We start from the raw sequence: 24,766 nt of genomic DNA, 5'->3' as shown, positions 1-24,766 counted from the left end.
AATAAGGTCACTACTGAGAAAAGCTACATTTTACTTCAAATATTTAAACAGCTGCAGGAAATTCAAAAATCGTTCTGGAAAACAACCAATAAATTACCTGGTAGGGAAAAATCAATCAATAGGACTAAAATGGATGGTGGCAAATAATTTCTCCATTCAGTGAATGAAGTGAGAAATGAAATCTCTGAGCCTCTGAAGCTTCTACACCCTGTTTTATCATTGCATACAGATCCATTTCTCTTCAAAACGATTAACGTGACAATAACACACAAAATAATATCGTCTTTTTATCAAATTCAAATCCTGGGCCAGTAAAGCCGGGCAGGTTTATTAATATTCCAATAAAGTTCTGTGCATGAACCGAACAGAGAAACAGAAACAGAGGAACGTACACTGCAGTGGAACAATCTAAAGACTAATGCAGCCTTAACCGTTCCCTCACTAAAACAGCCCGTTGTTGTTTGACTGGAAGCATTAGAGCGGCTCTGGACAGAGGAGGAACAGTGGTTCTGTGTTCCTGCACTTTGGGAAAAGCCTTTGACACGGTAAGTCATGCTGTACTCCTCTCTGAACTATCTCATTATAACTTATCCAGTGATGCTCTGGTCGTGTACAACGTGCATTAATCCATAATTCATCGTCTTCTATAAAGTCCTGCCCAGCAGGGGTCCCACCGGGGTCCATTTAGGGCCCCCTACTGTTCAGGGATTGTTATATCAATGATCTGGCTGTGTGCACATAGATGACATCATCATGTACGCAGATGATGCTGTCATCTATGTGCTGGATGCAGAAATATTTTCTGGTTACCACTTAATTATCTGTTAAGTGATTGGCTACAAGCTTCCTGTCTAACGTTAAATGTCAATAAAAAGATACACCTACTATTTTATCTGAAATTAATTATTTAGATAATCCATCTAGACCAACAAGTAAATCAGTCAAATATAGCATCTCTACTCTCAGAGACACCAGAAACATCAGATTTGAAGCATCCTTGATGTTTTTAAGGCTATGATTGTCTTCCAGATCCTGACACTATTGTTTCCTGTTGGTCTCGGGCCAACAAAGAATAAGAATAACAGGAAATCACTCAGATCTCTGTAAGACAAAAACTCTTCATTATCACCATTGTCACATTTTTAGTTTTGATAACTTGATTCAACTCTCACATTAATAAATGATTTTCAAAACTGTTAATAATATTAACAATCCAACAATTGATTTCCTTAATAACTGTCATTAAGGAAACTCGTTCTACTTTGGTCTGACCACACTATTTGGACATTGAGGTCCCTCCCCCTCGCACAGAAACTGTGTCATCCCCAGAAGATCTTCTTTTTTCTCACAATCCTCTTGCTTAAATCCAACAAATAATGGAACTGGCTCCCAGAGAGTCTGAAGTCGTCTGCAGATCTGCAAACATTTTCTAAAAACTAAAAAAACCCACATCATCATTGATCAACTGCACCATAATAACTCCTAGTGTCGTGTTCACTTTTTACTTCTTCTGACTTACTGTGGATCTTTACCTAGTTTTTAGTATTTAGCACTGATCAATACAGGCCAATTAACCTTTTTAGGAAATGTCATGAAACTGTTCTGTTGAATCCGAACTCAGCCACACACAGAGCTTCGTTTAAGAGCTTTTATTGAAAGGTTTGGATGGTGGAGAAGTTGACCAGGAGACACTACCAGACTGAGGCAGGTGGATTGTGATGACAGAGGAGGAGGAGCTGGGGAGCTGCGGGAGCTGTGGAGCCAGGAAACCTCCAACGGTGACGAAGAGGGCGCTGGGATCCAGGAAGAGCCGGCAGCACAGCAGAGAGAGTACTTGCAGGCGGGCAGGCAGGCGTAGACGAAAGGAACTCTGACTGGCAGACGTGGGAAGCTCTGACTGGCAGACGTGGGAAGCTCTGACTGGCAGACGAGGTTTGGGTGAAGGTGAACTGAGTCCAGGCTTGATTTGGAATGGCAGGTGGAACTAATGAGACATGGAGTGGAACTGGGCTGAGTGAATGGTGGAAGGATCTGGAACTGTCCAAGGTGAGACGGCAAAAACTGAACTCTGACAGGAAATGTGTCTTATATTGTAAATTAAGTATTTTTATATGTATTCTTAGTGATTCTGGGTTTTGAACTGTTTAATTGTAAGGCCTTGCTCAGGGAATGCAGGTGAAAAGTAGCTCATTCTGGTCAAAGCATCTCTTCTCGTTGTGAGATGAATGTGTACATGGTCCCTGACAAGAAAACTATACTAAATTAAACTAAACTAAACTGAACTAGACTAAACTAAACTAATCTAAGCTAAGATAAAGTAAACTACACTAAACTAGACCAAACTAAACTAAATTAAACTAAACTATACTAAATTAAACTAAACTGAACTAGACTAGACTAAACTAATCTAAGCTAAGATAAAGTAAACTAGGCTAAGCTAAACTAAACTAAACTACACTAAACTAAACTAGACTAAATTAAACTAAATTAAATTAAACTAAACTAAACTAGACTAGACTGTGACCCACAGGTGAGCTGATGTATTGTTACTACAAACCCAAACGGCGCCTCCGTCTGGTTGAACCTTCCAGGAGACGTGAGTGTAAACTCTGAGAAGTGTTGAAGGTGACAGCCTGAGCTCTTCACAGCTGGTTTGGGGAAGTTTGTGGTCATTAGCTGTAAACCAGTTGTCTGTAAACGCTCAGAACCAGAAGCGATTGTGCAGACTGGGTGTGAACAGAGCTTTGCTGACTGAACTTCCTGTTTTAGGTTTAAGATCAGCAGCTAGCGGACCGTGTGACGCTTCAGCAGAAGAACGAGCAGATCTGACCCGGCTTTGTTCAGCTGTGTGAGGTGTAGCGCTAAAGCTGTTTGGAGGAGTTGATCTGCATCTTCCTCCGTCCTGCAGTCACTGATTCTGCAGCACGACTGAAGGTCTTCATGCTTTCTCTGCAGATGGATCCAGAACTGGTCATCAGGTCGTTTGGACCCTCCTCCAGAACATTAATGGACATTAACATGTAAATATGCAAGATTACAGCCAGAACTAATTTCCATCTTTAGTCCCTTTACCAACTAAACTGCCTTGGTGTTAGTTCAGGGGTTGTTTGCTCTGACATGAGCAGTCAGTATGTTACCTGAAGTAGAGAGCTCTTTAAACTCCCTTAGTTTGGAGAAAAAGATCCATCAATCCTCCATCTCTCCATCTTCGGCTCCAGACACGAGGCGTAATCAGTCCAGTCTCAGACCAATCAGTCTCAGACCGATCAGGCCTGGACCAGCGCTGATGCCTCCAGCATAAACTGGCTCTGGGTCCCAGTCAGCATCCTGACAGTCTCGGGGAGATGAAAGGACCAGGTTATCTCAGCAGGGTGAGGAACACCAGAGCCTCAGTCTGGAGTCAGGTCTGGGGAAGATGTTTCTGGGAGTTCCTGAGGGGGGCCAGGCTATAGGACCACAGCCTGGGGGTCTGCATCAGCTGGGGGCCTTGGAGGTCCAGAAATGTAAAACTAATCGAATTTCATAAAGTTTAAATGTTTGCATCTTCTTCCCACTCCTGTGTGGGTTCCATGGAGGCCATTTATTTCCTGAGCTTTAATGGAAAGAGGTGATTTCATGCAATCCTGACAGTAATTCACAGACTTGACCTCCAGGTCTGGGACCTCGTTAGGGAATAGGTTCCAGATCGTGGTTCCAGGCTCCACCAGCAGGTATGCAGGTTTCTTCTGGCTAACACCAGCCGCCTCCAAACGTGACCTGGAGAATATAATCTGGGCTTTTAGCACCACTAGACTAGATGATTGTGATGCTCTGTGTTCTGGTACCGGCCAGGCCTCTCCTTTTAATCGGGCCACACCAACAAGAACATCTCCGGTTCTCTCTGCGCTCCACTGGCTGCCAGTTTGCTGCTTTTCAAATCCCTCTCTGGGCTTTCAATGACGCTCCACCCTGACCTGCTCCAGCCTCGTGGTTCTCCACCCTCAGACCAGCTGACCCACTCCTGTCGGTGGAACCAGAACCTGGGCTGAAGCTCAGAGGAGATTGGACCTTTTCTGTCGGACCGGCTTCTTCTGCTGGTTCTAAGTCTCTGTTAAAAACTCAGATTAGGTCGGTTTGTTGTTCAGTCCAAAAAAAGGTTGAAAAATAAAGACATTTTGAAGTGCATATCGATAAAATAGAAATCATATTGATCGACTTTGGTAGTTATCAACAAATTCAAAACATATATTTTAAGTGCAGCCCTGGCCATTTTATGCTGTTGCTTAGCGACTGTTTTTAAATAAAGACACAAACACTGAATTCAACCTTTATTCAACAAACCTTTTACCAAAACTGTAAGTTTTTTTTAAAAAAATAAAAAAGAACATGTGCTCTCTGAACTCTTTGAAGGGGGCGGAGCTTGGTTCTTGGGTCTGCGTTGTGATTGGTTGGGAGGATGTAATGATCTACATGATAGAATGCAAAAGCAAAGAAAACTGTTCTATTAAACTTTTATGTTTTTATCATGGGTATACGTCTATCTATTATATTGTTACTGAATTATCGTCCAGCTCTGCTCCAGATTGTCCCTGGGTGTGTTCGGCTGCAGGGTCGCCCGTCTCTGCACCCATGAGCGTTATAGTCAATGCAAAGATGGATAAAAGGGAAAGCAGCTGCTGCTCTTATCAACATACATGGATTCATTACCAGATATTAACTCACATGGAAAACCTCCGGCCTTCAGTTTGGAAATTATTTTATCAGAACAAATTCCCTCCAGGAACTTTTTCTGTTGTTGAGATGAATACATCAGTTTGTTTCTCGCTGTTTCTAGTCTCTGAGAAGAACATGGAGTGAAACACGTTACTGGAGTGAACTGTGCTGGTCTGGAGCACGAGTCCAGTGATCCGTGTGAAAAAGGTTCTGTGTTCAGAGTCAGGGGTGGAGGCACGGCGGTCTCCACAGAGATGGAGTAATCAGCCCAGCCACTCGTTTGTTTCTTATGGGGCGTAAAACTTCCTGCGTGGGGAACAGAACAAGACTTCCTGTGAGGCACCAACCAGCAATTCTCCATAAATCCTGGAGCTGCAGGGGGAATTGCTGCAGGTGAGCACAAAAGACTGCAAACCAAAAAAAAAACACAGCTTTGTGCATCTGATGTTTCACCATTTAAATACGACCTGAAAAGCAGATGAATCAGAAATAAACCATAAAAGCTGCCGTGTGTCTGACATAAAGTTTCCTCTGAGGATGGATGGATTTAGAAAGCAGCTGCTGCAAACAACAATGATTGAGAAAACAGGCCAGACTTTCCCTCAGAGCGACCCTCCTGTGGAGGATCCTGACCCAGATGGATCCGGTGGACCGGAACCAAGCAGCAGGAGAGGAGAGACGCAGCGGGATGCAGGGGGAACCTCCGCTGGATGGTAGACACCAGGAGCAAATCTGAGCTGAACGTTCAGACCTTCAGGACAGCAGGTAACATAAAATGATCCACAGGTAGAAACCTTCATGAGCAGACGCTGGATCAGAACATCTGAGCTGCAGAAAGCTTTGCTGGCTGCTTTCTGGGTCGCTGCTGACAACCTGTTGCTTTGCTGCTATTTTGGGCTTAATTGGCCTTTCCTGTAAACAGGAAGCAGACCTGCAGCTTTACTGACATCATCATGTCAGACACGTTTCATGATCATTCATCAGTTTATTGGGTTTTAAACGCAGCCGGAGACCGGCAGAGGGAATCAGGAGCTGAAAAGACTTTCACCAACGCTGTTCATGTTAAAGAGGAATCACATGTTAGTCCTCTGTAATGTTTTTGATTCAATCCATCCGTCCTTCTGGGGTTCTGATACGTGGTTCTGCTGCAGTCCGCCCTCCTCTCTCCGTGTCTAACTCATAAATTATTCATACAGCTACTGAATGCCAAGCAGTCAATGAAACTGTGTTTTTGGAGCAAGTTTAGCCCAACTTTGACTTTCAAACAGAAACTTCTAGTTCTGTTAGAACAACCTTTGGGGGATTTTCGAACAGCGAGATGCACAAATAAAAAGACGTTAATTGTGTTAAACTGAACTTTGCAGACAGATGTCAAGGTTTCTCTGGTGCTGGTGAAGGCAAATGTCAGGATTTAGGAGAGCTTTGTGAAGACAGAAGTCCAGAAACCGGGAAACTGGGATGCTGCTCCAGATAATGATGTGGTTCTTTAAGTCAGAGAGCTGCAGGAGCCTTCAAGAAGGCTTGAAGCTTTTAATCCGCATCTGTAGAAGCAGAGAAAAAGCTCTGATTCAGGTCATCCGGTCCAAACAGACCAGAGATGGAGATGCTGTTGATTTGGTTTGCATACTCTGACCAGCCGCCAGGGGGCGCCGGTGCTGTGAGCAGTCAGCTGCCTGAATGGAGTGCTTTACAGTTTCTGCATCTGGACTCAGTTACAATCCAGACCAGAAAAGTTCTCCTGGCTGCTGGGTTGAGTCTCTGTTTGCACTCCTGAGCCCGCTGGGCTTAAATCTGGTCGTCCATCCGTCTTCAAATGGATCAGAACCTCCACTTCAGTTTTACATTTGAGTTTAATTTCCAGCCTGAGTTTATCTTTAGATCTTAAACTGACTAATGTTAGTTAGTTTTTATCAGTAATTTAACCAGGCAGGGTAAGGTACTGCTTCTGTGGTCTCATGGTTGTAACGGACATCTGAAAATAACTGCTTAGTAATTTAGTTTTTTCACATTCACACAGGAAGAATCTAAAATCAGCCGATTATAAATTCCTGACCTGTAGACCCAGGAACAGTTTCTATACCAGCGCCATGAGGGCATTTGACCACTGGTAATTTCTATAATATGAAAGGATTTCATCCTGGACTATGATGCATATTGACTGTTGATGGGAGTGCTTTTAGAACATATTTCATTTAATATAAAATTTTATTTCTGTCCTACCCTTTTTCAGTATATTTTTTTTTATAGCAGAGAAATCAATATTGAAAGGAGAACCATGCTGGACTTTCACATCAAGACTTAACATGCTCTCCAAAATAAAGGCATATTATTTAACATAGCAGTTTATAGCAAGATTACTGATTTAACTCAACTAGTGATGGAAATTGGTTTACTTTATCCTTTCAAAATAAAGCTAACTGATGCATCCTAAATAAAACCTCAGTTTAGGTATTTGTATGTTTGGCCTGTAATATAACATCATGTGATTTTATTATGTAGGAAACAAGATAACGGCATTTATGTTCCTCTTATTGTCACACAGGGAGTCTGTTCAGACGTCTGCAGATGAACTATCAGGTGGAGGAAGACTTTAGTGTTGGTTCCTGTGTTTGCAGCAGCTGGTAGATTAACCCAGCCAGCAGCATTCATGCACACATGACCCAGGGGAGATGATCCTATGTGGATATTTTTACAGACCAGACACAGAGAAGCACCAGCAGAGTGGAATGTGGATAAACTCGGCCACAGAACCTTTGGCTCTGGTCTGATAAAGATGCTCAGAGCTGCAGGCCCCTTCATCCTGGTTCTTTCCTCAGATCATCTCATGGAGGAACGTTCTTATTCTGAACACCAGACGCTAACATCGGCGCTACGACACGCAGCAGATTCATCTCATTTCAGCCAAGCTGCTTTTCCCTGACACCTAACGGTGCTTCTGCATTTATTTCACTCACATGCTTTCATACACAATGAGGGCATCACAACGTGCTTTAGACCCGTTTCAAAGCAGAAGGCAACAAAAACCAGCTGTTTGGATAAAGAACAATGAACTAAACCTGAAAGAAAGCAGGAACGATCCTAATGGGATCCTTTAACGCCTGATCAGGTCTGGATCTTCTGTCTCTGCTTGTAATTTCTAAAGAGCAAATATTAACATCCAGGAAGTGTTTTTGGCTCTTCATCACAACGACACAGACCTGAAGCTTCACATGTTAACGGATGTGGACATTGTACAGTTTTGGGTGAAAACCCTGTTTGTTTTCATGCCAGACTTGCTTTCCTCCAAAGCAAACACGTCTATGAGATCCGGAAGACTCAGCCTGGATTTAAGGGAAAAGAGGAATTTCAGGCTCTGTCGTTTCACGCCAACATTTTCCGTTGCCTTTCCTTCCCATTTAAGGTGAGCGTGAGTCCGCCGACCTGTGCTCCCCCTGTGGCTCTGCTCTGCCGGGCTGGAGGCCTTAAATAGATCAGCAGGAGCACAGGAGGTGAAGATGCTGACACGTGCACGCTCATCAGACACATGCACGCTCATCAGTCACATGCACGCTCATCAGTCACGTGCACGCTCATCAGTCACATGCACGCTCATCAGACACATGCACGCTCACCAAAGCAACCATCTGTAACCAAGGTATTTGCAAGTCAAGCATCTGACCAGCAGAGGGCCCTGAAGAGACATCCGGCTTCTAAAGCAGATTAGAGAACCTCTAAATTTATTGTTTTGAATATGAATCTATATCTAAATTCTCAAGGTTCATGATGATGGGATTTAAAAATTCAAATGTATTCAGGACTTAAAAGAATACATAAACGTAGTAGTTACATTTGTGTGTAAATGAGCCGCAGACACGTTTTTCCTCTGCTCCAGCATATATTTACTGAAGAGGAGGTTCCGCTGCTCTTTACTACGGCATACTCGCGCTATGCTCCCCCATCTGGTCATATATGGGCACTACGTATCCTCAACCAAATAAACATGAATATATTTAAACCAAACTGCTGGTAAGAAACATTGTACATATAAAGAATAACATTTTAAGTCTGTACTGCATAAAATGTGCAGATATAATCAAAAACAGTAAATAAACCTCTGACTTATGATGATCACATTTCAATCTGTCACATGTGCAGAGAGGGAGACATTCATTTTGGCACGGTTGACATTATAACAGTCATAATTTAATCATCAGTATTATAAAAGAAAGTTTTAGATACAAAAGCACCCCCCCTCCCCCAGATTGATTTCAAATGGCATCAAAAACAACCGATAATTTAGAAACATGGACAATGGAGGAACAAGCAGATGAACAATATCTGTAAGCCGCATGTTTATGATACGGAGAAAATTCATCAGAAACCTGAAACCGCATCATTCTTCAGCTGATGCTGTGGGCTGAGGGTTCAGTACGGCTGCACCACTTTAGAGATACATGCAGCTGTTCTACTGCAAAGAAATCAGCTGTGGTTATTTCTTCTTCATCTCTTTCTTATCCACAGTGTCTCCATTCTCTGTGACCTTAACAATATAAATAAAGGTTTAAATGTAACTTCTTGCTGCTTAGATCTACTTAAAATTATATTTAAAAAGTCAGCTTCCATCAGATCCTCCAGGTTGGTCAGAAAGTTTCCTCTCTAAGGAAACCCAGCAGGTTGCATCAAGTCTCTCCAAGCAGCATTCACTCCTCCTGAAAGAGCGTAGAGCCACAGTGGACAGTCGTCTGCATTGTTGATGGCTTTGCAGCAATCCCTCATACTGAGCATGCATGAAGCGACAGTGGAGAGGAAAACTCCCCTTTAACAGGGAGGAGAACCTCCAGCAGAACCAGAACCAGGCTCAGTGTGAACGCTCATCTGCCTCCACCCACTGGGGCTTAGAGAAGACAGAGCAGAGACACAGAAAGCACAGAAGCTCACATTGACCCAGGAGTACTTTCTATGTTAGAGAAGACAGAGCAGAGACACAGAAAGCACAGAAGCTCACATTAACCCAGGAGTACTTTCTATGTTAGATGGTAATAGAGGATGATCTGCCTCCCCTGATGATGTCACAGCTAACAGAATGCCAGACCAGGTGTACCTTCTATGAAGAGAAAAATGACAGAGAACAAAAAGTTAAAAGCTGAAATAACAACAAACAATGCAGATTGGAGAGCAGTAGGAGAACTCAGCAGAGAGAGAGAAATAGACCCTGATGTCCTCCAGCAGCCTAAGCCTATAGCAGCATAACTATAGAACCAACTCTTTCTTTTCTGAGGGCAGACATACACAACTCATTGTGGTTTGGCTGTTTAATGATCTACAGATCCATTTTCTATAAACCAATAGACTATTTTATGCCTTTCATTAAAATATTGTATGTTGAGTGTTTTGTTAAGTAGATGAAAATACTAAATTTCACATTAAAATTATTTTTGTGAGTTTGATCAAAACAATACTTCTAACCCATGAGTGTTCTTTAACTATAGGTTAATTGTCTGCCGTGGCATAAAGTTTGGACCCCCCTGCTGTGATGTAATAAATGTGGCTACAGCTGACAGACAGGAAGGATGGTGGTCTGTTTCAGGTCTGAAGGAGGAAGTTGTTTGATTAGTTGCAGCAGGAAGCCATCAGAGCTCCACCATGACCGTCCATCACGCTTTGTTCTTTTTCTTCCTCCTCTGTAAGTAGATTTGATTTTTACTTCTGTTTCTCCTCGTCCTTAAAACATGACCTTAAATTCCTTAAAGCCAAAACTAATAAACTTAGAAACAGCTTCTTCCCCAGAGCTGTGAGGGCAATCGCCCCCTGATGGGAGACTCTATCCAACGCTTTAACATCACCTCGATGTTACTAACACCTTCATGCATTAGAATCACCTTAATGTTACTGCCTACTGCACACTATCATCTCTGAATATCTAAATGCACATTTCTGTAAACGAAGCCTCAAATCATCGTGGCTCAAAAAGCATCTTACTACCTCATTATCTGTGACTCTCCTGAACGTTAAAAAAATGTAACCCTTGTTCATTGCCTGTTTGCTTGTCAGTTTTTACCTTCATCATGTGTAATGTGAACCAGAGTGGCCAAAGATAAATTTCACAGCGGTGAAAAATGAAATACTCTGATTCTCTGATGATAATCAGAACATCTTTAATGTAAAACATCACATGTTTAAATATGAGTCTCTAAACAGGAAGAGCCGTAATTTTATTTTATAATTTTATTCTAAAATAAAATTATAATGTTGGCAGTTTTAGTTTCACCTTTAATTCAGCAGATAACTGTAGTGATCAGAAGCTAACTTATTTAGTGTTTTGGGGTCACAGCCATTTCCATTGTTACCCTGTAATTAGAACACTGCTATTACTGTTGAATGTTATCTCAAAGAGCATTTTTGTTAAAAAAAATCTAAATTATCCTTTGATGTTTAGTCCCAAATCAGGTCCTTCCTAATAGACGCTAAACCAAAAGACGAGTTTAACTCCTCATAAAATTAAAAAATATCAGAGGGAACTCCTGCTCGTAGCAATGACATCTTGGAGTTTCGAAACCACATTTCCACACATTAGGAATAGATAAATGTTATTTGTAGGTTACAGAAAAATACAGAACAACATGCTCGAATCACGAGGTTTGAAGTATAATTATTAACGGGAAATGTTGTATAGCTTCTCCAAAAACTACTACTACTACTAATAATAATAAAAACATTATAACAAGTGGGTAGCGCTGTTGCCTTGCAGCAAGAAGCTCCTGGGTTCAAATCCAACCCTGCGTTTATCTCCATGGAGTTTGCATGTTCTCCCTGTGCATGCGTGGGTTCTCTCCGGGTACTCCGGCTTCCTCCCACAGTCCAAAAACATGACTGTTAGGTTAACTGGCCTCTCTAAATTCACCTTAGTGTGTGTGTGAACGGTTGTTTGTCCTGTTTGTCTCTGTGTTGCCCTGCGACAGACTGGCGACCTGTCCAGGGTGTACCCCACCAAGACTGTCAATGAGATAAATATCATGTAAGTTTCATAAAAAATCTTTTTAAAGGATGTTATGCTCAATGCTCAACAATCTACAGAAACATCTCATCTGTCTCAAACACCAACAGAAACCGTAAAGCAACACAAAGTGCTGCTGAAAAACTAATGCTCTTAAACTTGATTCACATGATTATTAAGTATCCAAGACAAAGATTGGTGAATAAAACAACATTCAACATTAGATCACACTATAACATTGAAATGTCTCAAAAACTGTTTAATATAAAATTGATTATAAAAAAGAAATGGAATAAACGTATCTTTGAACATATTTAGTCCACCATTTGTTATTCTGCACCATCAGGCTGGAGGAAACATTTCAGTCTCAGGATGTGAGCTCACTAATCCAGAAGTTAGAAAAGATATTCAGCCACTTTAGCCAAAGGTTGAAGTTCAGGAGCATCACTAAGCTTCAAAAAGTTCTCATTAAATAAAAAATAATCTATTGAATATTCAGAGATGTGAACTAAAGCTTAGAGCCATGTTGATGATACTGAGTTTCATTATTAACATGAAGGTTTTTCTGTCACTCTGACTCTCCAACTGTGTGATAGAAACAGAAATGTGGTCATTGTGTGGTTTCTCACAGGAAGGACTTGTAAAAACCTTTTTGTTTCTCTGCAGCTCTGCAGGTCAGAAACTGCGGTTCTGCTAAAGTACTGAGAAATATATACGGAGCAGCTGGAGAAGACTTTAGAGTTCAATGTGGCTTTTCTTTATCTGGTTCCTGGAAGATCTTCTGCAGAGAAAACTGTGAAGGAGGAAACATTCTGATTGAAACGAGCTCAGAGTGGACGATACAGCATTGAATGTGGTACAGAAGCACCTTCTGGGTGGTTTGATTTCTATGTGAGAATCTCAGGACTGACCCAGTCTGATTCAGGACGGTACAAATGTGGTCTGGGTGACTCTTCATCATCAGTTTCTTACCAGGACTTCAGACTCATTGTTGTAGACCGTGAGTTTCTGTTTTAATAACAAAATGTTTTAATCTCTCTGAAGGTCTGAGGATCAGTTTAAATTTAAACACTGAGGTTCTGTGATGGCTGTTCTAACAGATCCAGACTGGTTAAACTGGGCAGATCCCAGGAGAACTGTAGAGAAACTGGGATTAATGTGATCAGACTGCATCCTGCTGAGGACAGAAAGTAACTGATGATTATTTACTATTAAGGATCTGCCTCAAATAGAAATTTAGTTTTCATGGTTTTAATCTAAAAACAAATGATAGAGTTGCTGACTTGCACTGAATCATTTTGTGATGTGAATCTCGTTAAGAGCAGTTTGCAGAGAAATTGCCCTGAATAAATGACTTTTTACTGTGAGTTCAGATCAATAATTTATTGCTTCCTTAAATGGATCCTTCGTAGAAAAGCTCAGTCACCTAAAAGATAAAATCAATTATTTCTGTAAAATGCTTTAAAAACTTCTGTTTGATCTTCAGAAATGTCCAAATTCTATCATCTTGAAGCAAAAACATACGTATAGAGTCTCCTGGATCATTGAGCTGGATGAACGTCTCTCTGAGCGCTCAGTGGATTAATTCTCACATCCAAACGTTTTAATTAATGTTTGAATCCTTTATCCTGCTCTGTTTGTTCAATGATTTCACTTCAGTTTATAATATTTGTTCCAACAACTGACTAAAGGTTTGCCTGCAGACGTTGTTGTGTGAATGAGCTGAATTCTGTGAGACTCTGTGCATCAGAGATAAATATAAAGGTGCTGTGGTCTCTCAACATTTTCTAACAGGATGTTCTGGTGTTATCTGTGTTCTGCAGCTCTGCAGGTCAGAGGCAGCAGAGCCGTCCAAGCATTGACACATTATGGAGAATCTGGAGGAAACTTCTCGTTTCAATGCCCCTTTCTCTCTTCTGGAACCTTGAAGATCTTCTGCAGGGAGAACTGTGAAGGAGAAAACCTCCTCATTAGAACAAGTGATAAGACGGCTCAGAATGGACGATACAGAACCGAATATGTCCAAGAAGCTTCTAGAACCTACTCAGTTCTGTCTGTGAGCATCTCAGGGCTGAACCAGTCTGACTCAGGTCTGTACAGATGTGGTTTAGGCGACTCTTCATCATCAGCTTCATACAAGGACTTCAGACTTGTTGTTGTAGACGGTGAGTCTCTGTTAAAGATGCTGAAATGTTTTAACGTCTCTGAAGGTCTGAGGAACCGTAGATGTTTCTCCTCTGGTCTCTGCTGGATGAACTGTTCCATCTCCAGACTGGTTAAACTGGGCAGATCCCAGGAGAACTGTAGAGAAACTGGGATTAATGTGATCAGACTGCATCCTGCTGAGGACAGAAAGTAACTGATGATTATTTTAACAGCTCTGCTGGATGGAAACAAAGATCATCACGTCTATAAAGAAGCTGGCAGCTCGCTCACAGTCGCCTGTTCCTTTGGTTCCTCTGGAAGAACCAAATCCTTCTGCAGAGGAGGACCTGGAGAAGAAGGGTTTCTTTTTCAGATAAGTGGAGGCAGAGCTGAAGGAGGCAGATACAGTTTAGAATATGATGAACAGCCTTCAGGAGGAGTTCTGTTGGTGACCATCAGCCAGCTGACCCAGTCTGACTCAGGACGGTACCGATGTAAACTGGACAGAACTGGTTCAACTAGTTTATACAGAGACTTTCATGTCACCTTCAGAGATGGTGAGATTTCACTGATATTACATCTTCTGAATGTCCTTTATTCTGAATATTTAAGTATTTCAACAGTAATATTTAATGAATTTATCAAACATTTCCTCCTCAGCAGCTTTAATCACATCTAAATCCAAACTTCTCTCTTCTGTGTCCCAGCAGTCGACCCATCAGTCTCCACTCCACCAACCACCGTCAGCATCAGGTCCAGTTCAGGAAGCTTCACACCTTCAGCTTCTTCTAAAACCACCAATGTGACTCAGGACAACACTGCAACATCTAAAGGTGCATCCAACCACAGTGAGTGATGGATAAAACCTTTGTAGGATCAAAATGGCCTCCATCAGCAGTCAGAGCGGTGATCAGTTTGCTGCTGATGAATCCAGGATGATTTATTTGTTGGAGGTCGTGTCTTGCCTCTACATTTCAGGTCCATCGTATAGATAAGCTGGTTGGCTTCATGTTGCAGGGCAGTAATACTCTATGAAAAGATATCTCAGGACGTAAAACTAATTTACTGATTGCCTTTATTAAATCAGGACTGGATCCTGCATCAAAGTAGGCTGTTATATAGTGACCCATGTCTGCATGACCCTCAACCATTAGGATTATTTCTAAATGGGTAAATGAAGGTGAACGTAAAGGTAGAGATGTGTTTTTTGTGGAGTGGAGGTGTGTGAGTTTGTCACCTGGAGGTGAACAGTTGTAAGAGTGGAACCCAAGAGCAGCAAAGGACAGGTGGACCGGGCTCCAGAGGGCCACAGTGGGTGGTGACCCCAGGGACCCCCAGACTCTCCACACCTGTAGCCTTTATATTTAGACGCTGAGCATTTTGGAAGTATAGGAACCTCCTCGCATGCTGTGCATGTTAAAGACTTAACAAACAAGAATACCTCATAATAATAATAATTGTCTCCGTCTGCTCTTCACTACATGTTGATGCAGTTTGTTTAAACACGCGTTAATAAATCTCAGTTTAGCTCCATGTCCCACTGGTTCTTCTTCCAACATTGTCTGCAGGTGTCCTGATGTTTGTGGGTCTAACTCTGCTCATCATCGCCATCCTGATATCAGTGGTTCTGTTGGTTTTCTGCACAAAGCGACGCAATAAACGTCATGAAGGTGAGGTGGCACCTTCTCATTCAATGGTTTGTCTTTATCTTTATTCCAACTAGAACTCCTTCAAGACTGTAGGAAATCCATTTCAGGTGACCAACCTCACAGATATAAGACCGAGAATGACCAAAATATTTAATGACAGTTTAATCACCATCTCGAAATTGTGAGTGTCTAGTTAAAGTAATGTTGCTAAATGATTTTCAGGTAAATCATTGTCATGGTATCTAAACAACTCCAGCATCTAAAATACTAATTGGGCCTCAACTTGAATATTAGAGAGAAATACTTTCTACTTACAGATACTCACAAAACCTTTATTTGATTTATGAAAAGTAGTCGTAACTTAAATTATGAACTGAATGGTTATATTACATATAGTCTGCAACAAATTAATATATAAACTATTGGTAATCACACTAATATATTTTAAAGATTAAAAAACATGAAATCTAATTACTTAAGGAGATCCCCCCCCCTAAACTTTATTTATAGATTAAAGCGCATAATAAACAGATAAGTGATGTACAGTATATGAAAAACTGCCAATATAGAAAATTAAACAAAAAAAAATTACAGGTACAGAAAACAGAGATAGAAAACACAAAAACGCACCAGGTGTCATGGAAAAGTCTTACTTGGTGTAAATAATAATAAAACCAGGAGCAGGTCAGAAATTAATCAGGCACAAAAAGAAAGTTGACTTCTTTCAAGGGTATAAATAACGGTCCCATGTTTTAGAGAATTTATCAAAGGAATCTCTCACAACGAAACAGATCTTCTCAGATTTCATAAAGTATAACCAATCCTGAATCCAATGGATATATAAAGGAGGTGAAAGGGCATTTCTATTTAATGAATAAATATGTCACTAAAAGTTTTCAAACCCAGTTTAGACCAGGAAATAAACACAGTATCTATAAGAGATGGTGAGAAAACATGATTAGAAGCAACTGGGTCGCATAGAATATAGGATTGCCAGCTGAGGTATAGTCTGAACTAATGCCAGATCTTCAGTGACGATCATACAATTCTTTACTACAAGGAGTAATTGGAGAAGAAATAGGAGAGAGAAGCAAAGCTAGGAGTGAGGTTGGTTTAACAGAGTTAGCTTCAATGACAAGCAAAACAGCAGAATCTGGAGCAGCACATTGAAGCCAATATCTAAATATTCTGATATTATATGACCAACAACCAAATTTAAAATTTGGCAAGGCCATGATCCCAAACCTTTTAGATTTTTGGAAGTACTGAATATACAAACTAGGAACCTTCTTATTCCAAATACATTCCAAAAAAAGTAAAAAACAAAGCAACTAGACTTGTTTTCCGTAGTTGAAGTTCAACTACGGAAAACAAGTCCAGTTGCTTTGTTTGGAATGACCATGACCTGGATGACTAAGAATCTTCACCAGCATATTACAAATACAGTTGTCAACAATACTATCAATTTTCCTCAAAAAAGACAAGAATAAGTTAAGAGGATTTTAAAAAAAGAAAAAGATCAAAGTTTATCTTTCTATTAGGTAATACAGATTTACATTTATGAAAAGGTCTACATTTCTTTCTAGAAAAAGTAAACTCACTGTTTACGAGAATGATTTAGTCTTGAATTTACAGGGGGGGGGGTGGTCACATCAGCAAACACAGCCTCATGGCAGGACCTTTTTTTGCACAAGGTTGAAATTGTAGACAAGAAACAATTCCATTGTGGTCCACCCTTTGATTATGGAATAATCACAAGATCATAGTCTCAGCATTTATCTACAATTTTGGGTTCAACTAATTATGTAAAGGCTGTTTTAGATTCCTATGTGCACATTATTTTAATTTACATAAGACTAGGTAATCTAAGCCTACATACTAATTATGGTCAATTTCACCTACTCTCACTACCCACCTGAAGGCCTCCTATGTGCACCCCTGAATTTTCTAACCGTTCCTCCCTAAGTAAACGTAGATGTTCTAATGTCTTTGTCACGGACCCATTTGGAGATGTGTTATCTGGAGTGAATATACAGTAGATGTCAGCAAACGGTGAACAAACACTTCCCTTTCCAACTAAGAGCTGTCTAAGGCCGTTCTATTCTGCTAGGCAGTTAGTGAGCAGCTAATTAGGTAAAGGTAGCTAACATAACATGAGCACATTTAGAACATGACAATCCACCCTGATAACAATGGATCATCCTGAACTCAGTCATGTTTTCAGATGAATTTACCTCAGTGGGATCATTTTTATATTCATTAATAGTCATTAATATGATCTTCTCCAGGAACAGAAACGTAGACCATCGGGATCTGAAAAGATAAATGATGCAGTCTTTAGAAGAAACAGCTCTGGTGGAGAAGACAGCAAACTGATACCAGAAGTTCTTCCTGATCTATAGGGTCTGGTGTGGATAAGGCTCAGCTGCTTCTCTTTGAAATTCAGAAGCAAATTTTAAGCAACCCGGAAAAACTTAGTCAAAAAATTATTAACAATGTTGCAATAACTAAAAATAATCTAACAACATATTAAACAATTGGATCAAACATGTTTGCTGACCAAATTGAGTCCAGCTTCTTGATTGCGTCTCTCTGGTTCTCTCCATCATCTTTTCTGTCTTCAGTCCTTCACTGTGTACCCAGTTTTACCGAGAATCACTGTAGTCAGCATGTTTTTGATACAACTATATGGATATCCATCATTAAAAATTGATTCGGATATATTTTTAAAAGCCTTTATTTACTGTTTCACAGTTAGAGAATTACCAGATTAGAATTTTAACATCTGGAGCCAGTCTGGCCCTTTAAGGTCTTACATTCACTGAGAAATTCTAAGAAGAAGAAACACAACGTGGCATTCTTTAAACCATGACAAAGCATCTGATTGGAGAAAGTCAGCTTTTAGTTCAGGATGAGACATTAATGATGTGTTTTATAGAGAAAATAACACACATAGCTACTTATTTAATAATGAGACTGATGTTGTTGTACAGGAAGAAAAATATCACATGAAAAGACAAAGAAGGTGATGACAAACTGCTTTATAGCCAATGATTACATTTATTTAAAACAGCTACAATTATTTACATATTGTATTTATTATACATATATATAAAAACATGATTATAATCTGGATGTAAAAATACTCAGTAAAAAATGATCCTAGAATTCTGTTTCTGTCTGTTTAATTCCTCCGACTACAGAAAGTTTTCCTGATTAACAGGTTTTATTGTCTGAAATGATCTCATGTTTTTTCTCCGTCTTCTCTGCTCTTTGGACAGTTTCTCATAATAAAAACATTTTTGTACAGGTTTGCATGGGAGAGGAGCAGATGGAGCAATGATGGAGGTGATTTTCTCTCCTTTGTTTTAACTCATAAAGTGAAGTTTGCAAAATATTTCACAAAATATAGATAAAAAACTGTTTTTGTTCATTAAAACCCAAATATCATTGATATGTGGACTGATAGGCTGAGTGCAGAAAGCTGTAAACATCTTCCTCCTAAAGCTGTAACCTCTGAGGCTCTCTGATGCTTTTAACAACAGCTTCTCATTTCAGAACGTTGTCCAGGAGAACGTATCTTCTCAGGACTCGACCTACCAGAGTCTAAGTCCTGCAGGCAGAGACCAGAACCAGATCTACTCCACACTCACACAACCCAGATGAGAGCCTGGACTCAGACCTGGACCCAGTTCTGGACCTCAGGGTTGCAGTTTGTTCAGTGAGGCTGAAACAAGAAGAAATGCATGGTCTTTGTTCTATTGATGATAAATCGTTTAAATGTTTGAATTAAAGCTTTGCTGCAGAAAAACTCCGAGTTTAAATCCAGATAAAAGTTTCTGGTTGTCTTCCTCTAATGATAAGAATGAAACATCAAACAGCCACTTAGAACCAGGTTTTATTTTGGATTTAGAAGGCGAATTCTGCTCTCCACCCTTGCTACATGCAGCTTCATGTTTGCTCAGGTTTTACACCCTGTTAAAGGGGAGTTTTCCTCTCCACTGTCGCTTCATGCATGCCCAGTATGAGGGATTGCTGCAAAGCCATCAACAATGCAGACGACTGTCCACTGTGGCTCTACGCTCTTTCAGGAGGAGTGAATGCTGCTTGGAGAGACTTGATGCAACCTGCTGGGTTTCCTTAGAGAGGAAACCTTCTGACCAATGTTGAGGAAAATAAATATCTTAGTTGTTATATTAATCTGGTATTCGTATGGAAGAACTGAGGAATGCATGGTTTTTGACTGTCTCCCCCTTTGAGGTTAAGATAAACATGCAGATTTGGTTTATGGCCGGGATTTACAGCACCACAGGGTTGACCCAAAAAGGAAAGGAGATTTTCCACTCTCCATTGGCTATAATTTAGACATAGGCTAAATCAAGCGGGGCTGTAGATGAGAAGCTCTCAAAATATCAGAGGTTAAACAGAGCAACTAGTATGAGAGGATTGAATGGAATTTATGTTGAAACCGAGAAAGGACTGAATGGGATTTATGTTTAAGTCTACGTCAAAAATTTAAATAACATAAAAATTACAAGATATACTAAAGAAGTAAAGAAAATAAAAAAGTTAAATAACAAAGACAAAAAATATGTCCGGAGGGTTGGACACACGCAAACCAGGCTGACGAGACTGGTGACTTTAGGGCTGAAGGGTTTTGCTACCTCTTGAGAATTAGGGACACTCATTAAGAAGCAGGGAACAGGTACGGTTAAAATACGTCAACATCTTTAAAAGTTGAGACTAAGACAATTTCTTAAATAAATGCAGCTGTAAGATAAGAAAAGTGATTTAAAAGGGATCCCAGAGAAACAATTTTGGTTGTTTCTCAGCTCCAGAACCAACCACGGCAATTGTAAGCACAGCAGCACGGCAGTTAGATCAGAAGGTTTTAATAAAAAGAGAGCAGATTCTGCCGATACGGAAGGGACAAAGGTCTCTCCTTGCGCGCAAGCTGTCTGTCTTATATGTTGTGTTTGTCATGTCTTGTCCAACATTTTGTCTTGGTCAAAATGGGATCCATTGTGTGAAAAAGAAGACTGCTTGAGCCCGCAGATCTTGGGAGTGTGGATGTCTCTGTGTGTGTCTGTGTGTATTTCTGTGTGTGTGTGTGTGTGTGTGTCTCCAAGTGTGTCTGCAGCTGTTGGGTTTACAGTAGAGACTTGCTGTGGAGTTGGTCTATTTGCGTTGAGAAAGTAGTGAAAAGTGTGTATTATGAAGCAAGAATCTGGCTAGGATATGGGTGAAAGTGAAGGGGAATTTTGAAGTCATTGGAAAAAAAGGTAGATGCATTAATGATGTTTGTTGAAGCGCAGGAAATGTTTGAACGGAGAAAAGTTATTAACAGCAGCTGATGGGAGACTTTCATTGGAAAAAAACACGGCTGGCATGACGGTGAGTTTTGGAGCAAATTTTATTTTAAACCATAGCCTAAAAGTCAGAAAGAGGTAAGAAGTTGAAAAAAGTTGTTGGAGATTTGGGAGAGAATTAAACATCTGTTTGTGACAACTGAAAAAAGGGGAAGATACCTTTTGTAAGAGGATAATTTTAATTAGTGTCATCCATCCATCCATTTTCTGACCCGCTTAATCCCTCAGGGGATTGCTGGTGCCTAACTCCAGCCAGAGGCGGGGTACACCCTGGACAGGTCGCTAGTCTGTCACAGGGCTTAATTAGTGTCATCTATTGCAAACTAGCATATTAAAATGCCTAAATGAGCTTTTACACTTTCATCAATAAAATATAATTTGCGATTAAATGGTGATTAAAATTTTTCATTGTTTGATAGCCCTAGTTATAATATATATATATAGATATAATACACCAGACTTAAATCTGGCTGATCAAAAGAAAGCATGAACCAGCCCACTAACAGCTTCTGCTCATTGTAGGTCTGGGAATAACAAGTGAGCAGAACTAAAAGTTAAACGTTAAAGGTTAAAAGGTAAAATGGAGCCTAATCGTGTTTGGCAAAAGGACAATGCTGCTGATTTGTTAAATTTTGGTAATCCTGCATCTAGTCATGAGTTAGTTTTGGAGTTATCCATAAATGAAGCAGTTGATGTTAAGGAATCTATGACAAATGTTAATGGCTTGCATCGTTTTATTATTGATACTGACACGCTGGCCGACAGGGGGGGACAAATGGGTCAGTTGTCCCGGGCCCAGGACAGGGGGGGGGGGGGGCAAAACTGACACTGACTGACCATTAAAATGGTCAGTCAGTGTCAGTCAGCACGCGCGCTGACTGCAGCGCGCTGTCTCACGGCAGCACTCTGTTGCTCCCCCTCCCCTCTCGTACATGGCTCAGCGGCGCCAGCCAATCAGCACGCAGGCTCAGCCTGGCCCGCCCACTCAGCTCTCACACAAACTCAACACACAAACAGCCACGCGCTGTTGAGAGAGACCGCAGGAAAAACATGAACAGGAAAAGTAGTGCCGTTTGGCTTTATTTTAATGCCGTAAATGAAATCAAGCTGTATGTTCTGTAAAAAGCCGGTTAATTTCAGTGGAAACACAACAAATTTATCGTGAAAAAACATGACTAAGAAAACGTCGAGCCACAGAAACGGAGACAGGAGACAAAACTTCTCTCACTGCCCCGGCAGACTCACAGACTGATGTCACTGACTGAGGCGTTTCAGTCCTCCAGAGAACATCCAGGTAGATCAGAGTGGTCATCTTCAGCAGCACTTCATGTTAACTTTCAAAGTAGATATTATCTATCATATGTTACTGGAGCCCACAGAGAAAATGTAATTAAGACCTTGAAAGAACCCAGTACATATATTAAAAAGTGTTATTTAAGATAAGATAACATTAGCTAATCCTTTATCCCACGACGGGGAAATGTATAGGATTAAAGCAACAGGCAGGTGCACACAACACAGACAAAATTACATAAGGATTGAAACATATTCAAGTCAATTCAATTCAATTTTATTTATATAGCGCCAAATCATGAAACATGTCATCTCAAGGCACTTTACAAAATCAAGTTCAATCATATTATACAGATTGGGTCAGATTATACAGATTGGTCAAAAATGTCCTATATAAGGAAACCAGTTGATTGCATCAAAGTCCCGACAAGCAGCATTCACTCCTGGGGAACCATAGAGCCACAGGGAGAGTCGTCTGCATTGTACATGGCTTTGCTGCAATCCCTCATACTGAGCAAGCATGAAGCGACAGTGGGAAGAAAAACTCCCCATTAACGGGAAGGAAAACCTCCGGCAGAACCAGAACCAGGCTCAGTATGAACAGTCTGCCTCGACCGACTGGGGTTACAGAAGACAGAGAAGAGACACAACAAGAGAGACAAAAAAGCACAGAAGCACACATTGATCCAGTAATCTGTTCTACATTAGATGGTAGTAGCGGGTGAGCCGTCTTCTCTGGATGATGTCACAGTTAACAGAACACCAGACCAGGTGTACCTACTATGAAGAAAAAGAGAGAGAGCAACAAGTTAAAAGCTGAAATGACGACAGTCATTTTAATGTAATACAATGCAAAACTGGAGAACAGTAGACTGAAGAACAGTAGAAATCAGTAGAGTGAGAAAATTAGACCCTGATGTCCTCCAGCAGCCTAGGCCTATCACAGCACAACTATAGAGGTAGCTCAGGATAACATGAGCCACTCTAACTACCGTATTTTCCCGACTATAAACCGCTACTTTTTTCCCACGCTTCGAACCATGCGGTTTATAATGTGGTGCGGCTTTTCTGTGGATTTTTCATAACCCGCCAGGGGGCGCTTTAGCAGAAAGTTAAAAAAAATGAGACGGTAGGGAAGTCAAAGTTGGAAATCAAAGAAGAAGATAGCGCTAATTTTTATTTAGCACTTGTAAGCAGCAGGCACGACAGAGAATTTTGTTCAAAACCATACCCACTCATCATGGAAACCACACGAAGAAGTTCGTATGATGCCGCTTTTAAGTTGAAGGCCATCGATTTGGCAGTACAGGAAGGGAATAGAGCTGCCGCACGTAAACTTGACGTGAACGAATCCATGGTTCGGCGCTGGAGATGGCAGCGGGAAGAACTCATCCAATGTAAAAAAACTAGAAAGGCTTTCAGAGGACATAAAAGCAGGTGGCCTGAACTTGAAAATGTTCTTGAGGACTGGGTTAACACTCAGAGAGCAGGTGGCCGAGGTGTATCCACCGTGCAAATCCGTCTGAAAGCCAAATCAGTCGCCCGCAAAATCAATATTGAGGATTTCAACGGAGGACCGTCTTGGTGTTTCAGATTCATGAGGAGAAAGAACCTGTCCATTAGGGCGCGAACAACTCTCTGTCAGCAACTTCCCCCAGACAACCAGGAAAAAGTAGCAAATTTCCGACAATTTGTTGAAAGAAAAATTGCGGAGAACGCCATAGGACCAGACGACATTATAAATATGGATGAAGTGCCATTAACATTTGATCTGCCGCTGACCAGGACCGTGAACAAGACAGGTGCATCATCCATTATGGTGAAAACCACCGGACATGAGAGAACTCATTTCACCTGCGTCCTGGGCTGCACCGGCTCTGGAAAGAAGCTTCCCCCGATGGTGATTTTTAAGCGCAAAACTATGCCGAAAGACCAACTCCCGAAGGACATAGTGGTTAAAGTCAACCAGAAAGGATGGATGGTTGAAAGTCTAATGAAGGACTGGTTAACCGAATGCTACGGAAAGCGCCCAGGAGGATTGTTTCACCGTAAAAAGGCGCTTCTTGTTTTGGACAGTATGAGGGCCCACATCACCGACTCAGTGAAAGCTGTCATCAAGAGAACCAACTCAATTCCTGCTGTGATTCCTGGAGGCACAACAAAGTTTTTGCAACCTCTGGACATCAGTGTGAATCGAGCGTTTAAAGCAGCACTACGGTGTGAATGGGAGGCTTGGATGACGAGCGGCGAAAAATCCTTCACAAAAACTGGCCGCATGCGAAGAGCATCATTTTCTGATGTCTGTCAGTGGATCCTAACAGCGTGGAGCAGCGTGAAGGAATCTACGATCACCAACGGGTTCCGAAAGGCTGGACTGTTGCTGATAACAACCATTTCAGTTGTTATCAGCGGCTTTTACCCCGGTGCGGCTTTTATATGTACTTTTCTAGTTTTTTTTTAAAACTTAGTGGTTGCGGCTTATATAGAGGTGAGCTCTATAGTCGGGAAAATACGGTATAAGCTTTGTCAAAAAGGAAAGTTTTAAGATTAGTCTTAAAAGTAGACGGGGTGTCTGCCTCACGGACCAAAACTTGGAGTTGGTTCCACAGGAGAGGAACCTGATAGCTGAAGGATCTGCCTCCCAT

The 24,766-nt window shown here is 41.0% G+C and overlaps 1 protein-coding gene across 1 annotated transcript in view; it reads left to right on the top strand.

The window, feature by feature from the left end:
• Window positions 1–10,247: 10,247 nt before the first annotated feature.
• LOC118564564 (polymeric immunoglobulin receptor-like) overlaps window positions 10,248–24,766 on the top strand; it is a 43,479-nt gene continuing 28,960 nt past the window's right edge. The window contains exons 1-4 of the mRNA XM_036143202.1: window positions 10,248–10,354; window positions 13,489–13,830; window positions 14,044–14,367; window positions 14,518–14,658. Of these exons, the coding sequence (XP_035999095.1) occupies window positions 10,315–10,354; window positions 13,489–13,830; window positions 14,044–14,367; window positions 14,518–14,658 (847 nt within the window). The 5' untranslated portion in view covers window positions 10,248–10,314. The remainder of the gene's footprint in view (window positions 10,355–13,488; window positions 13,831–14,043; window positions 14,368–14,517; window positions 14,659–24,766) is intronic.

This window comes from Fundulus heteroclitus, chromosome 1, assembly GCF_011125445.2.
Source record: "Fundulus heteroclitus isolate FHET01 chromosome 1, MU-UCD_Fhet_4.1, whole genome shotgun sequence".
Classification (NCBI taxonomy): Eukaryota; Metazoa; Chordata; class Actinopteri; order Cyprinodontiformes; family Fundulidae; genus Fundulus; species Fundulus heteroclitus.
The sequence above is the reverse complement of the archived record's forward strand: the minus strand, read 5'-3'. Positions and strand labels throughout refer to the sequence as shown.